This window comes from Tyto alba, unplaced genomic scaffold, assembly GCF_018691265.1.
Source record: "Tyto alba isolate M040663 unplaced genomic scaffold, T.alba_DEE_v4.0 Super-Scaffold_2, whole genome shotgun sequence".
Classification (NCBI taxonomy): Eukaryota; Metazoa; Chordata; class Aves; order Strigiformes; family Tytonidae; genus Tyto; species Tyto alba.
Genome location: NW_024881282.1, coordinates 33,422,786 through 33,439,501, shown reverse-complemented (window position 1 = coordinate 33,439,501; position 16,716 = coordinate 33,422,786). Strand labels below are relative to the sequence as shown.

General features: G+C 47.2%; 1 protein-coding gene across 1 annotated transcript; it reads right to left on the bottom strand.

Annotated features, from left to right (window-relative positions):
- Nucleotides 1-125: 125 nt before the first annotated feature.
- Nucleotides 126-3,491, bottom strand: CBY1 (chibby family member 1, beta catenin antagonist). The gene is made up of 5 exons (XM_042793290.1): nucleotides 3,177-3,491; nucleotides 2,418-2,597; nucleotides 1,979-2,084; nucleotides 1,782-1,897; nucleotides 126-764 (listed from the first exon to the last, which is right to left on the bottom strand). Exons 2-5 carry the CDS (start codon nucleotides 2,493-2,495, stop codon nucleotides 684-686), a joined length of 381 nt encoding a protein of 126 aa, XP_042649224.1. The 5' UTR covers nucleotides 2,496-2,597; nucleotides 3,177-3,491; the 3' UTR covers nucleotides 126-683.
- Between the last annotated feature and the right edge of the window lie 13,225 nt (nucleotides 3,492-16,716).

Below are 16,716 nucleotides of genomic sequence, written 5' to 3'. Positions count from 1 at the left end.
CGCCGGGGCTGGGGGAAGCAGCGGCCCCTGGCGGCCGGGAGGACCGACGGCCTCGTCACACCCCCCCCCCCCCCCCCCCGCAGGGCCACTGCCCCCCCCCCCCAACAAACACCCGTAGAACCTGGTTTTGATTGTAATTTTTTTTTTTCAGACACGGTCTGCAAAAACCTTGAGAACAAGCAGCTCCTGCGTCCTGCTCGCCCAAGGCAAGCGGTGAAGCTTCTGCAAGCCCTCCCGCAGGGGAAAAGTTTGGGGGGGGGGGGGGGGGGGGGGGGGACGGCTGGGTCTCCTTGCGTTTTTCAGCACAGCAGGCGGGGAAGGGCCCCCACCCGGAGGTGGAGCTGCTCCACCGCCTGTCCTCAGGGTGCCTTAGCAAAGAGGGTACCTACTGCTGGGCTGCGGCGAGGAAACTCAGCAAGGTAAAGTGCTCCAAGGGGCAGAAAGGACCAAAAAACGTCGAGCGTGAATTAACAGCGTGGCGGCGTGCCTTGTTGGGGTGCTGAGCCAGCCGTTACACAGTACCAGCAGCACCACGCGGTACCAGCAGCATCTTGCTACGCGTGGTGCCGCGGAATGAAGTACCTACGGGCAGCACCTGCGCGGCTGGGCACCCCAAACCAGCCCCGGCGTCTGCCTCCTTGCTCCCCCCCCCCCCCACCCCAGCTCCAGCTGCCTCTTCTTCTTCACTTCCTCCTCCGGCTGTGGTTCTTCAGCTCCTCCAGCTCCTTCTCCATCAGGTGGGACTCGGCCGTGGTCTCGGAGAGCTGCAAGGCACAGCCGACAGTGACAAGAGTGAGCGACGCCTCCGCCCCGCGGGGAACACCGGTGGGGGCAACCACCGGCCCTGCGGCCTCGGACACGCGTGGCAGGACACGAAAGCCCCTCGGAGGGGGCAGAGGGAGGTCACTCTGCCTCCGGAGAAGCCCCTGGTGTCGCGGGCAGTGAGATGTTTGTGCCTCGGAAGATTTTCCGATTTCACAGCACCGCCTTTCCAGAGAGGTCGCCGAGACCTACAGCACCCGCTCAAGGGGATTTGTTCCCGTTTTAGGGAGATGGAAGCTGAGAATCTGCACTTCGCTGAGGACACCTGGGAAACCCGGAGGGCAGCGGGGGTGTCCGCTAAGTGCTCCGGCCGCTAAGGCCACTTGCCAGTTTTAAAACATGGGCAGAGCGTAAGGAAGGAAAACGATGGAATAAATGTTTCTTCAGACTGACATAAAGGCTAATTCACTTAACAGGCTGAGAATACATGTGTACTCTATTTCACTGAAAAGGTCTCCAGATTTTAAGCGTGGAAGCTGTGATCTCTGGATAAGGTTGAATTTCAGTTTATTTAGGGCTTGGGAATTCTTTCACCCATAGGTTTACACATAGAATAGATGTTGTACCACTTGTCACAGCAGATGGAAGCTTTAATCCTCTGCGACCAGAAAGGGTGGCTATAACTTAGCTTCACAGTTAGGGCAGAGGCTAGAGGGGGAAGGAAAATGTCCCTGAATACTCCATGAAGAAAGAGAAAGAGGAAACATGGCACTTGCAGTGGCTCCTCCCTAATCGAGCCACAGTGTTCGCTAAAGTCAAGCTCTGCTGTGGGAGGGAACCTTCCCCTCTTCTCGCAGAGGGGTTCAGACTTTACTCCCACAGTCACTTTGCCATTACAGTTGTCCTGCATAGCAAAGTGAAGCAGAAAGAGCGGGGAGTGGCCTCTTCTGGCGGTCCCAGCACCCTTCGGGCGGGCATTTCCACCGCTATGAGCAGGTGACAGTTGGGCAAGGACTCACCATGTCCAGCAGAATATCCACTTTCAGCCGAAGGAGGTTGTTTTCTTCCTCGAGCTGCTGGTTTCGTTTGCGCAAGCGCTGCATCTCCCTGCGGTCCCCAGTGAAGCTTCCTGCTTCTGGAAGAAAAGAGGTCAAAATTACGGCTTGTCGGCCAACCATAGCTACCTCAGAGCAAAAGAAGCCGAGCTGCACTCTACCTGCCACCCACTGGCCATTTTCAAACTTCAGGCTCTGGCCGGCGAGGTTCATGGTGGGGATGCCGTACTCCAAGCCCAGCTCAATCTCCCGGGTCGATCTATCCAGCTGCAGCAAGGAGATCACACTCGGCGTTTTACAGAAATGCAAAGCCACCCCCCTGCTCTCCCATTTACCGACTGGAGCCTGAAATCTTACTTCGCTCACGCACGGCTGCAGTCGACGACCAGCTCCTCTCACTACTACGCCTGTGCCTTTCCCCCTGCCCAAACATCCCCTCGGCTCCCCCAGGCTCAGAGAGCACTTGGCGAGAAGTTTTAGGTGCCAGCTCTGGGCTGTGGCTGGGGTGATGATGCTCCTACCCCGAGCTATTCCATTTTTACCTTCGCGGCCGGTCACCGGCGTCACCCAGCCCTTGCCCCCGCAGGCGTGGGGACTCACCAAGTGCAGGTTGGAGAGGGAGGCGCATTTCCTGGGGGGGGTCTTCTTTGGGCTGAAGGTGCTCCCGAAGAGAGGCATGGCGTGGGCAAGGGGGCTCCTCTGGTGGCCCGTTGCGCCCGGTTTCCACCTCCTAAAACCTGACCCCGCACCCCTTCTCCTCGCGCTGTGCAACACCCCCGCCCTGGAAAAACAAAAAAAAAAAAACCCAAACAAACAAAAACAAAACAAAACAAACAAACAAAAAAAAAGGGTGGGGGGTTGACCTGATGCCCCGAGCGCTGCCGGCACGCGGCTGCCCTCGCGCCTCCGCTGCCACGTGACCGAGAGCCGGGCGGGGACGTCACCACCACCCCCCCACCACCCTCCGCGCAGGCGCACTCGGCAGCGATCCCCGGCGCCACGCGGCGCGGCCCGGCACCGGGGTGGGGGGGGGTGGTCACGGGCCGTACCACCCGACGGGAGCGCCGAAGAGAAAGGAAGGGTGTAACCGGAGAGCGGCAATTCCCCGCGTGGGCCGCCACCGGGATGGCCGCTCCTTCTGTTCTCCCCTCCCGGCATCTGCCTGGCGAAGCCAGCGGGCTCGGCGAGGGGAGAGTTGATGAGGAGAACATACACCCCCCCACACACCACCCCCCCCCTCCGTCCCGCATTGGTAGGGCCAGCCCCGCGGTGCGGGGGCGGCTGGGCCGGGCTGTTCCATCGGGGTTCGCCTGAATTACGGGGGGGGGGGGGGGGGCGGCAAAGAGGGGGGTGAAGCACCTTCGAAGCGACGCGTCGCGCCTGCTCCCGGCGTTCCGGCTCCGACCCCGCGCCGGTGGGCTCGGCCGCCGTCGCAGCGCACCCCGGGAGCGGTTTGCGGCCGTTGCGTTGCCATAGCGACGGCGGGCCGCCGCCGCTCCTCCCGCTCCTCCTTCCTCCCGTTCTTCCCGCCGCCGCTCCCGTGAGGGGGGTGGCCGGGCCGCGGGGGGCCTGGCTGCCCTCCGGCCGTCCCTGCTCCGGCCCCTGAGCGCCCCGCGCAGCCCCCGGCTGAGGGGGAGAGGGGTGAGGGCGGAGGAGCCGGCGCCGGCTCTTGGCGCGGCCGGGCTGCGTCAAACCCGTGGTGTTCTGCCCGCTGGTTCCTTACACAGTGCTTGAATTGGTCGGAAGACTTCTTAAAATGTCCTGTGTGTTTTGTTTTGTTTTTCTTTTCTTTGCAGATAAACTACGAAGCGCCGTTAGGCAGAGAACCTCTCCTTGCTTGGGAACACGGGGGAAGAAGCGGAGAAGGTCTGGGGTCCTGGACAGCCTGTGTTCAGGGAACGATGGGTTAGCAGTGGGAGAGAGAAGAGCAGGCAGTTCCTTAGTAAGCTGTCTTCTGAAGCAGCCCCCGTGTCCTGATTTCCTGTGCGTGTTGCAAAGTCCTCCCTTCTCAGCACATGATGGGATAAATTTAGTTTTATTGTGCTACTTGCTGGCTTGTATTCCATGGGAGGTGGCTTTCGGCGTTGGTTTGGATAGTATTTTGAATGAACGGCAGGGGTATGTAGCACATATCGCCGATATTTTTTATACTGCAGCAGCAAAATACCACTCTTTTTCTAGATATTGAAATAATTCTCCAGTCTGTTTAGAATTTGGTGATCTGAAATTACTTGCTTCATTGTTAGAAAAGCTTCTGTTGAGGACTTTGTGAGGCTTTCCTGACAATTTTAGATTAATGAGATATTAGGATACTGACTTTAGTTAAAGGGGAACAATAAAGAAAATTTTAAAAAGGGGGGGGAGGGCAGGCAAATAAACAGAAGTGCCAGGAAGGAGAAGAGAAAAAAAAAAGAGAATCACCCACCTCTTAGTTTGGTTTGTGCATGTATTAACACTCCACAAAAAAAGTTATTTAACAGTCTTTATTTTTCAGAATGCTTAATTGGTACCCTGGCTGAAGTGAACCAGAAAATTGCTCACTTGGAATGAGAATTGGAAAGATACCATAGGGCCAACCTGGTGACTATAGACAAAAATCTCTGGTACTGCGGTATCTTCTGGTAGTCCAGTTAAGCATTATCTGATTCTTGCAGTGTACATGCTATAAAAACAGTGGCCCTGTCTAGTAGAGTCTCCGCACTGGAAATCAGTGATTTATTTCTTTTTTTAATAAGGGATTACAGCGGGGGGTGGGGGACACACCCAGCACCCTTAAAAATAGAACAAAAACTTGCAGTTTTGAACAAGAACTTTGTGAAGTAGTTGTGGCTCCTGTCACCATTTGTTGGGGGGTGGGGGGCATCTACTGGATAAGAAAAGTGAAAAGAAGAAGGGCCAGAAGTACAATGAGATCAAGAGCCTTTTAAGAATAGCTAGGAGAATGTAGAGCTACAATTTTGAACTTTAAAAAACTGCAGCTGACCTAAGTGCTTTTAAGAGTCAAAGACCATACAGGATAGTGAGGAACTGAGCTCTTAACAGTCACTTTTTTTTTTTTTTTTTAAGTTGTTCTATGCACTGAAAAATCTAGTTTTCAGACAAGTACTCAGACCCAAAGAGCTCCGGATGAGAGAAGCATCTCTCTGAGATGCTCAAAGACAAAGGCACTTATTTTTCCTTTATAGATACTTAAGGGGTTTGTTATTGAGGAGGAAAAAGCAGATGTGAAGAAGCTCTGGTTGGGGTGTGCCCTGCCAGTAACGTGGGGGTAGTAGCGTTCACCTTCCTAGAAGAAACCTGCGTGTTTCAGCACAGTTGTGCCCTTGAGTTTTCCTTGCGCTGAGCAGGAGGAGTATTGTAGTAATACATCGTAATTATTATAAAATGAAACGGTCTCATTTATCCGGGGTCTCTCAGTGCTTCTCTGACAGCTTCCTTATCCGACGCAGAGACTCGGAAAAAGCCAGGCAGCCCATCCCCGCTGCCTTGGCTTGCGAGTTGAATACCTGCTTCTGTGCGCCTGATTGCTGTGGGCACGGGTGCTAATACGGGGGTGAATAATTTCACAGTTGGTAGGGCTCGTGGATGAGAGTTCAGAAAGCTGCTCCTGAAGTTCGAGAGCAAGAGAAAGAGGTTCAGTGTTTGCTTTGGGGTGTGATGTGCTTCAGGAATCTTTCTTCCCTTCCATGGTTTGCCTGAATTTCGTTTCTTGCCAGACGCCATTTCCTCAAAAAATGCTGTGGGATTTCCTCGCTGCACCAACCTCCGAGGCTATTCTGGCAGCAGCTTTTCGTTGTTATTTCTCCGCTTGCATCGGGTGGGCACTGAGGCAAGAGCCGACCGTCGCTGTTTCCAGCATTGCCTCCCGATATGCTGCATTGTTCTCCTGCCAGCGGGTAGTTTGACGTAGGACTTCAGGCGATGTTAAAAGCATTATGGTGTAGCGCTGGGCATCCTTCTGTGCCTGTTACTTTGTGGGGAAGCGAACATCTAGCGCACGCTCTCTCTCCCAGTACATTAACTACAGATATCACTTAGGATCTGCAAAAGCTCGTTAAACGATGAAGAACCTGCATGTTACAGTGATCGTGTAAGGAAACTGCGTCTCTTTTTATAAAGGCATCTCTGGGAATGCTGGTGGAAGGCTGAGTGACTGACAGGATGAAGATAGAGCTGTAGCACATGACAATGTGGATATTTTGGAATAGACCCAAGCTGTTCTTGGTAGCCTAATTTGGTGCATCTTTAGCTTTTTCAGTTCAGTACATGATCTACAGCTTAGATGGTCTCAGAGCCGCTTTAACTCCATAATGTTTCTCTCGCCTTTTTTTCATATACACTGAGGAATTATTACTGTTTTTGTTATACCAATAATTATTGGGAAACCCCACTGACTGGTGAAGTAGACTTACTCTAGGCTTACTCTGATGTCAAAGAGAATATTTATTGTAATTATTGCTGCTTGGAACTTGCTAGGTTGACTGGTGGGCTAAATGAGACTGAGTTTAAAACCTATAAAATAAAAACGGTTTTGGCATATTGAAATTAATTCCATGCCCAATTAATTTCTTCAGCAGCGAGATCGATCATTCCTGTCATCACAGTGCTCTGCAGTTAACAATGTCCCTTCGTTTGGTATCCTAGATATTAAATATCTCACCTATATTTTATTGACAAAGCAGACATCTCTCTTTCCGTTTCTTCTTTTCATCACGGCAAGCTCGAGAGCCAGAAGAGCTGTTTCACCGCTTTGCAAAGCATTGAGCTTTCCTCCTGCTTGGCTGCCCCAGACTCCACCGCCAGGAGGCCCTCGCTGAAGTGCTCATAGCTGGGCAAAGGAAACGCAAGGACAGTGAAAGGAGATGGAGAAACCCATCTCCACAGCAGTAATCTGAAACTCATCCTATAAATAGAGATTTTCAGAGTGCTGTGCAGGCATTTATTAATTACTGCAGGAATCCTGATATCCAACCATCAGTTGTACAGTAACTTTTGAGGATACTGGGGTGTCACGGGTGGTATCCCTGCATCGAATCACCAAGTGATAGCCAGGAAAGTTCATGCCTTTGTCTTCTGGATAGTAAAGCTCTTAATAACCTAAGTAAAATAATCAAATGGGGTAAAGCACTGGTCTGATCTTTCACCCAGCAAATATGCCTTCACCTAACTCACCTCTGCCTTCTCTCTTTTATTTACTTATTCCTGGCTTCTTAATTTTCTTTCACTGTTCTCAGCAGGCTTTTATTGTCTCCTGAAAGTTCTAAATATCAGCGCTAACAGTCTATCTGATTGTTCTCTTTTTCTAAGGTGACCTTCTTTAAAGAAAGGGGGAAGGAGAAATGTTTTCATCCTTTTTTTTTTTTTTTTTTTTTTTTTTTCCCAAATTGTGTACTACTTTCCCTACTTACTGGCTTTTCAAAACTGCAGTCATTGCTTTGGCTGAAATGTAGACTTTGTTGTTCAGAAAAATAGTGTCCCCCTGATCTCTTAACTAAAAAGTATATAGAGTTGTCATTTTTCTTTCCTTAAACCCTAGGGTTTTTTTCTTTGCTGCTGAGTCAAGCCGTGTATATCTGCCTCTGTTCTGGTTTCCCAAGATCATGTTTCGGTACTGAGGGGACCAAGATGCAGCTTCGCAATGCAATTTCAGGACGGATGACAGGCGAGAGCAGTTCTGCTCCTGTCAGGGAATGTGGCTCGTGCAAGCTGTAGGCTGCCAATTGAGTTCTCGCTTGTCTTCCAAACTGAGTTCCTGCCCTCCTTCCCTGAATTCGCACTGTTCAGCCACCCGAGACTGAGCAGTAGCAGGTCTGTGATGCCCTTAGATGCCTGGGGCTGCACGTGCCCACCCTCCGCCGGCAGCCACGGGTAACCTGTTGAACCCCTTTCCCAACGGGGATCGGGCGTTGCAGTTCTTCCCTGTGAACAAGGAATTCCCAGTAAGTGCAGGTCATAAGCTCGCGTTGATTAAGTCCCTTTCGGGGAATAAATTTTCTGTAGTGCACGTTAAAAATATGTTAGGGAAAAGAGTCTGGGTTATTCCTGCCTCAGGCAAGGGCAAACCCATTTGTGGGATTGCTTTTGCTCAAGGACCCCGGGTGCACTTGGTAGGTGATGCAGAAGGACGGGGAAGTCCGGTGTGTGCCTCAGGGGGATCTGATTTTAGGTGAGAAGAGCCAATAAATTAAATTGCATGCTAGTTGCTATACAACCCTGCCGCTGTATGTCATCGTTCCTGTAATTGTTACGTGCTATATCGACGGTATTGCAGTAAGAATCACTTAGATTAATGAAGGATGAACTCTGGTAAATCCGAGCAAAGCGCGGTAGGTGTGGCACCAGAGCCGACTTCAGCTCGCACCAGTCCAGCACTGCCTGGGCATAATATAAATGGTATAAGAGTGGATATTGTCCTGGTTTTGGCTGGGATGGAGTTAATTGTCTTCCTGGTACAGGGTGTGTTGGGTTTAGTGTGAGAATAATGCTGATAACACGTTTTGGTTGTTGCTAAGTAGCGGTTATCCTAAGTCAAGGATTTTTTTCAGTTTTCCACGCTCTGGCATTGAGCAGGTGCACAAGAAGCTGGGAGGGAGCCTGGCCAGGAGCCCTGACCCCCACTAGCCAAAAGGATATTCCATACCACAGAACGTCAGGCTCAGTGTATAAACTGGGGGGAGTTGGCTGCGGGGTGTATCACTGCTTGGGCATCGGTCAGCAGGTGGTGAGCAATTTCATTGTGCATCACCTGTCTTATCCTGGGTTTTATTTTTTTCTTCTTTTTATTATAATCCTTTTCATTACAATTATATTGCTGTTATGATTTTATTTTAGTTATTAAACCATTCTTCTCTTGACCCGTGAGTTTTACTTTTTTTTTTTTTTTTTTTTTTCCCAGTTTTCCCCCATCCCACTGGGAGTGGAGAAAGAGTGAACAGCCGCTGGCTCAGCTGTTGAGGTGCTCAGCTGCTGGTTGGGGTTAAACCACAACACACACATATACATTCTACAGGTTTACATTTAGTTACATGGGCCTTTTTTACATGTGCTAATGCGTAAAACATGTATCCTCTGCCCTAAGAAGCAGAAAAAGTGTATATGAAGCCGTGGTGTTGTATACAGAGTTCCCAGGCCTCTGAAGAGGTGTTTTGCAATCGTCGTTCACTGTTCTGGCCGCACTCTTTGCCTTGAAGAATTGGAGCAGATACACAGCCAGTTCAGCTGCCCACGAGCTCGGGATAAAATCCACCGCGTGCTGACAGTTTGCCACGAGGCTGTCCTTGGTGACCGGGAGACCAGAGGTTCCGAGGACGCCTGCAGTCCACGCAGCAGTGAAAGCTTGTGGCAAGCTCTGTTTCATTCTGTTCCCATTACCTGGCTACACCTTTCTTGCTTCCATGTCCGTCTTTTCATTCTCTTTGTCTCTTACTTTCTCTGTTTCTGTGGGTTGTTTCAGATGTCCCTTCCAGGAAATGACGAAATATTAAACCTCCAGCCTGTAGATTCCCGATTAGCAGATGTAGCGAGGCTGTACCGGGGAAAGAATCTCTCACTATGGGTCGTTTTCTTATGCTCTCTGTAGCCCTCCACAGCTGGCAGCCACTGGAGACGTGATGCTAAGCCTTTGGGCTGGGCTGCCTTGTTGTTCATAAGGGGAGAAAACAGGGCCTGCGTTCTAAACCCCTTTCTAAGCTTATTTCATGCCTCAGATGAACGTCAACTGTACTTGGTCTATCCAAGTGAACTGCATCATGAGACACCGCGAAGCTTCGTGTGTATAGCATGCTATGAAAATGGGAGGAAAATGCTACATATTCTTTTCTCTTCCATGTTTGTTCACTGTCCCTTCTTTCTCCCCATGTGGGCACACTACCAACCCCAAGAAGCTACACTAACTGGAACTATTTCCAGTTGGAACAAGAAAAATTCAAGATGAACAATCTGCTGTCACCAAAGGGAGAGGAGAGTCATAAGAATCCTAATGTAAGCAGTTCTCCCTAGTCCCCGCTAATCTAAATAAGAGTTTCGTATCCAAACTGGGTCCCAGGGTGCCTTGATCTGTAGGTTACAAAGGTATGCCTGTGGATGGCCTTTTAGCAAAGGCAAAAATTGGAAGTAACGTGGGCTTTAGGTGATGCAATGTCTGCAGTAGCACAAGAATGGACTGTGTGGCCTAGAAAGTCCTTTCCAGTCCTGGGTATCTGCTGCAAGCTCATACGCAGATGCGGTAGCTTTTCAGGCTTTTGGGGAATGCCGATGACGGCTCACGAATGGCCTGAACCAGCCTGGGGTAAAAGCTGTTCAGGGACACCAGGAGATTAGAACCCATCCCAATGAGACCTCCCGAGGCCAGCTACTGCAGTACTTAGAGCAGCAAATGGGAGATCAGGTTGCTTTGGTTTGGTTTCCTGTCTTAATTCTGCGTGGTTCCCTGGGGTAGCATGGGATGCAAATATGAGACCTACTAGGACCAGGTAGAAGGTTGTCTTGATAGATCAACAGTTGTCATATAAATAGCTGGATGGTGTCGGTGTGTTCAGCAGCAGTGAAGCGGGACCTTCATTGGTTCACAAGGGAGGAAGAACCCTGAAAATACAGAGTTTGGATTTACATTGAGTGCCCAAGCCAAGTGAGCTTTATGGAGGTTGCTCGCTCTGTATAAACTTGGCTTGAAGACTTGGATTCTAGACTTACAAACTATTTCATCCTGCCTCCCTTCCCCAGATTCCTTCAAGATGACAAGCAGTCCAGAGAAAACTGGTAAGCACTCTGTACAAGAATGTAAGCTAAAAATATGTTCACAAAGATGTGCGGCCAGCAAGTGAGTGTGTCACAGAAGCTAATGCTTTCATTAAAAGCATCCATTGCTGACCTCTTCATCTTGTTCTTATTTCTGAGAAGTTTGTCCGTTTGGGGTGTTTTTTGATCAATGTGTCAGACGACATGAAAAAGGAGTTGTTCCTTAAACATTCAGAAAGAGTTTCTTGAAGTCCTCAGCAGTCTTCTAATTTTCTAAGTTTGATCTTACTGCTTTCAAACACATACCCCACAAGCACCTTTTGCAGTTTCCTTGCTGTTTAGGGATTCGTGCTCATTGCAGGTCATTATTCCACAGGCAACACTGTCTACATTGTACTCTCCAGCCAAGATACAGCAGACTTTTCCTTTAGAAAAGAAGTAAAGAATGTGGCACAGGGAAAGCGAGACTTAAGTTTGACTTATGCAACAAGTGCTTAAATATTGTGAAGAATCTCTATTTTCAATGTTACTGGAAGGGAAGGCATGTCATATTTAGAAACTGGTTCCCAGCTCACACATCTATGTAATTTGATTCATTTTGGAAATAAAAGCAGATGAAAGTCTGAGTCTCTGAAGATTTAAATCTTGTCAGTCTGAAAGAAAGCTAAATTGTTTTCATGGGTCAGCAGATAGGCCGTTCTCACAATTCATTCATTCATTTACTGCTGAAGTAATGTGCTACTTCAGTGCCAAGACTAAACAACTGGTAGTGATAACTTGTTGTCAGGGATCATGTCAGTATGTCAAGCCTTGTGTAGAACACGGGAAAGCTTGTAATCCGAATTGGTGAGCCAGTGTCCAACAGTCTGCAAAGAAAGATAATAAATAGAATCAAGCCAGTAAAAAATGGGGATTGCAGTTTCCAAAACAAATGTCCTAATTTGATATTTAGTCACCTAGCCAAGTAATGACATTTTCCAAAATGCTCTATAATAACCATTTATTTTGCAGTCAGTGAGAATTGCAGGTGCCTGGCATTTAAGCTTTTGCTGTTTAACTGTGAGCCTCTGATTTAATTTCTGTTTTGAAATCTTGGGATCTGAATGACCTGGATGATGAACTAATGCAAGAGCGTTACCACTGTGCTTTGATACAGAGAATCAGTTTACTTTGAAATGTCTGATAGAAATTAATTGTGTTTTTAAGACATGGTTTTGGTTAGTGGTTTAGGAGAAGGGAAAAGATGGTTATTTGTCACTCAAAGAAGGTAAAAGATCTAAGCACAGAGAGCAAAGAAAGTAAGGCAGAAGGGAAAAAGCAAGAGAAGGATATTTGGGCAAAGTAGCATGGAAAAAAGTATGAATGGTGGAAGGAATGGTAGTGGTAAATGTACACAGAGGCTGCATTGAGTAGGAGGCTGGGAACGCTGAACCTGATACAGAAGCCAGCAAGAATATTCAAAGTTGGTCCCGATAGGGTCGGTCACTTATTTTTCTACAAATGTTTTGGAAATAAATTGAATGATACTGTTCTTAAATTGAAGTTAAGAACAATGTGTGCGTTGTTATACACTTTGTGATTTTTCCTGTATTGTACGTTGGATTGGGGGAAAAGAAACAAGTGATCAGTCATAAGGTCTGTGCTGTTAAAACCTAGAGCCCTGGAAAACAAGCTGGCGGGAGAACAAGTTATTCTCCTTAAAATCTGAAATTAGGTGTATAATGCATTTTCTTTTATATTTACTCATATTGCAGAGGACTTCTGTCAGCATAACACACAATTTACTCAGCTTGCATCTTGCTGATTTCTACTTATTTTTGTAATGAAAGTTTGTGCTGTCACATGTCTGTCAACAAGTGGAAGTAACAATTTATTTTTCTCTTGACCAAGCTAAATCAAGCTCAGTGTATTTTTTCTTTTCATATACACTATTAGAGAAATCCTACGAGGGTCCAGATCACTTTTATTCTTTGGAATCCCTGTCTCTGCTTATATTTAAATATCATCAAAGTGGTGCTGCCATGCTTCCAGCATATCAATTTCTCTCACCACGGTCAGGGTCTTTGTCATTACAGCGTGTTAGAAAAAGCCCCTTATCAGGGCTGCTCTGTCACCGTGGAGTGACAAGGGGCAAACATATTTCACTGAGTAATGATGAAGGGAGTGGCTGTTTGGGAGCGATTAGTTTCCTTATAAAACTGGCTTAGAGAAATACAGTAACCATATGATGTTAGTGCTGGTTTTTACCCAGATCTGCACATTGAAACACACAAGCATGTTGTGCTTTATTAATTTTGTTAAAGCAATTTATGGAGTCAGTAAATCTTGAGGGAAGAAGCCTCGCAAACTTGCTTCTGTTGGTGACAGCTGACTTGGCTGGGCATTTTATAGAACAGTTCCATCAGTTACTTTTACTAGATAAGGACATTACCCTGGTGTCATAGCTATTTTGCAAGCCTATCTATAATTGCCTTCTATGACCCTGAAATTTCTCCTGCCATTTCAGCAGGAGAGGTTGTTTTTATCCCTTTTCCCATGATTGCAATGTGATGCTGCTAGCACTAGTGGCTGCTGTATTTTGCCCTAGAAACAGCTACATTTCACTTGTGGATGGGCTAGACTTTTTAAAGAGAATACATGAGAATTAAGGCATTAATCCTACCAACGTGATAAATTACTCCAAGTTTTTCTGCCTTTCATTTTTCTTGAAGGAACTGAGACATGGACAAGCTTCCAGCTAGTACCAACCTCATCAAAGGAGCAGTCTTCCAAGCCCAAACAGGTAAAATATAGAACAGTGACTTTTCCAGGTATAGAATGGGGAAGAAAAGGTAAAATGTTATTTATTCTACTAAGACTTTGCAGGCTTGTTGCTCTGAAGGCCTTTCCTATGCTCTAATATGTGCTCCCCATACAAGAAGCAGAAGAGTGTGTGTACATGCACGTGTATATGTTTGGCAATCCTGGACAGCTGGAACCCATCAAAGCTGCTTGATGTGTATCCTTCTGTGTGTGCCTCATTAGTGCAAATACTTCCTCAGGTATTGGATTCACTGACACGTACTAGGCGAGGGGAATCTGGACAGCTAATATTACATATTTCAGACCTTCACACCCAAGATGCAAAGCTTGAAAAGCCTAAGAAGGAAAGTGTTAGGAAGCAGTCTCAACATATGCTTAAAACTAGAAGACTAAAAATAGCACCTCATCCTAGAGAAGTGATGCAGTGTTTGGAGAAGGATGGGAGATGATGTGGTAGACTGAGTGAATTTTTCTCTCTCCTGCTGACATAGCTGATCTTGTTGGCACCCGCACATGCCCTGCAACACAGAAAAGATTCTTAAGGGCAGTTACTGGTGTAAAGGGAGTGTGGAAAGTGGGTTTGCTTTACGCATCTTAGTGTTGCTTTTTTGTCAGTTTTTCTGCAGAGATTCTCTCCCTAAGCCAGTAAGGTCCTTTCCCTGTCCCCTGTTAAAACCTTTCATCTTCCTGAGAAGAATGGGTGAGAGGACTTTACTCCTTTCTCTGGAAGCAGGTCCTCTAAGAGTTGAAACAATTTCTGGCGTGTTGAACTATTCACAAGTACAGCATTCAAACCTTAGTGCTTTGGATATATTTTTAGTCTCATGATGACAGTTCTGAAGTCTGTAGCATTGTGAGCTTCTCAGCAGGCTTCCTTTAGCTGTTGTTCTTTAGGAACTTTAAGGTAGTGTTGGTCACAAACTATATACTGCATACTTACTCTAGCTGTGTCTGGAATATCCTTCCCTCCTTTTTTTTTTTTTTTCCTATCAAATATACTTGAATTCGTCCTGAAGCAATACCCAGAAAAGTCCTCCACCCAGATAGTTCAGACTCCTGAGCTGATTTGCAGACGCTTTTACTTTAGAGAGAGTTCACTCAAGGCCACTCAGTCACTCCTTACAGATGCCTGTCGTGAAAGATGGTTGTCACTCTCAGCTTCTTAGCTGCAATTATCTTTTGCTGCATCAGCACCGCAGTAGCTGAGGGTGGGTGTCGTGGTTTGAGTCCAGGGGGCAACTGAGCACCACGCAGCTGTTCACTCACCCCTTCCCCCTCAGGACTGGGAAGGAGAAAATAAAACAAATTCAAATGCTAACAAAGACAACACTTAACAGACAAGGTGGGACAGTGAGAAGTGCCACCACATCCAGAGACACCTCTCTGTGTTGCAGTCCTCCCAGCGCTGAACCACAACAGCGGGGGCCGCTTCTCCCCTCAGAGTCCCGGCTTATTTGAAGTGCAGACGCCTGTCCTGGAGTGGCTTTCTCCTCAGGCTTCAGGTCAGCCTCTGCTCCACTGTGGACCTCCCTGTGTGGCAGGGTGGGCGGCCCTGCCGTCTTACCACAGGACCCAGGGGGCTCTGCTCTGGCACACCTCCCCCACATCCTTCTCCTTCCTTCCACTGACCTGGGTGTTTGTCCCTCTCCCAAGTCCCAACCCCCTCTAAAGCTCCCCTTCTTACATTCGTTATCACAGAGGCGCAGCCACCATCACTAACTGGCTCCGCCTTGGCCAGAGGTGGCTCCGACTTGGAGCTGGGGCAGCTTTCCAGAAGCTTCTCCCAGGAGCCACCGCTGTAACCCCCTTCCCTGCTACCAAAAAGCCGCTCCACGGAAACCCGGAACAGCGGCTGGTCAGTTAGGAACATCTCATGGCTGCAGTTCACTACTGGATACTATTCTGAAATCAAAGATTTGCGTGTCATGTGATTTCCTACTGGTCTCATACTCCTTGTCTTAAGAACAGAGGTCATGTGTGAAACTTGGTCTCAGAAACTCTGACCTATCCCTCTGTCTTGGATTGCCTGGCTATTACAGCAGGAAGTGCTGCTTTAATAATCCAGTAGGAAAATAACAGTGGGGACACACAAAACAGGAAGAAAAACTGCAGTAGGAAGTACTGGGGTCTACTGAACCGAGTGGGAGCTGTGCACTTGCACTGAGTTTCAGAGACACCCATGTGTCATTTATAATCACCAATTCAGCAGAAACATGAGGAGAAGAGATTAAAAGCTTTCGTCATATACAGACAGAAGAAATGTTTAAGAAATAGACACGCTTCCTGTAAGATTGGTAAAGAAACCATGATAATGCAAGGCACAGGGAACAAGGGATAAAACAAGAATAATCAGCCTAATGAATCTATTAAGTTTAAAGGTGCAAGATTGAACAAAATTTTTAGCTGGCCCATTACTGAAAATTAAGGCTCTATGTGTAGCAAAATCAAGGAAACACAGTATTTTTAAAGCTAATTACAACTCCTGAGAGCTCTAAATATTATTGTAAGCTAAAAATAACTGCGTGATGATGCAGTCAATGCCTATCCAAGTTTTGGGTTTGAAAAACAAACTGCTTATGATCTCTTCTGGCCACTAGCCTAGCAAACATATGGAATACAAATGGAGCAAGATTGGGTTTTGATGTGGTTTGTATACAAACTCACTTACAGAAGCAGCAGGCAAAGCCAAGAGTAGAAAACTGGCCAAAAGAAGAGCATGTTCAGTTCTGCAGTATGGCTGGTTTAAAAGAAAAGCTGCTACCAACCAAGAGGCTGAGCTAGAAAGCCTTCACTTTTCCAAACTCATAAGATATGTGGAAACACTGTGAAAATTACTAGGTTTTCAAGCAGAGCCTCATCAGTTTGTGTTTTTTTTAAATTAAGAAATGTCTCGAATACCAGTGCTGAGCCCCTTTCCAAGTGTGAATTCAAAAATGTTTTTCTTGTAAAATGTCATTCTTTGATGTGACCAGTGAATTCTGCTGTGACCTGGAAATCAAAAATTTTCTGTTAGCTGCACTTTAAATACATTCTTCTTTCTGAAGCATGCCAATGAAAATGCTGTCCTGAGTACAAAACAGAGCAGTGTGCTCAGTCATTATTCAACCTACTTGACAACAGAAGCACTCAGCTTCTGTGAGCTGGAATGTATTAGAGGGGGAGAAAAAAAAACATTCCATGAATTACTCTTTTTTTAGCTGTAACACTGAAAACTCGGCTCTGTTACATTCTGTGGATAAAGCTGGTTTGCTTTGTGCCTTTTTCAGATTAATTTTCAATGCTGGTGCGTGAATAAGTCAGAGAAGCATTGACTCTTTTGGCCATAACAGTTAAGATAATATTTGCTATACTTCCAGCTTGT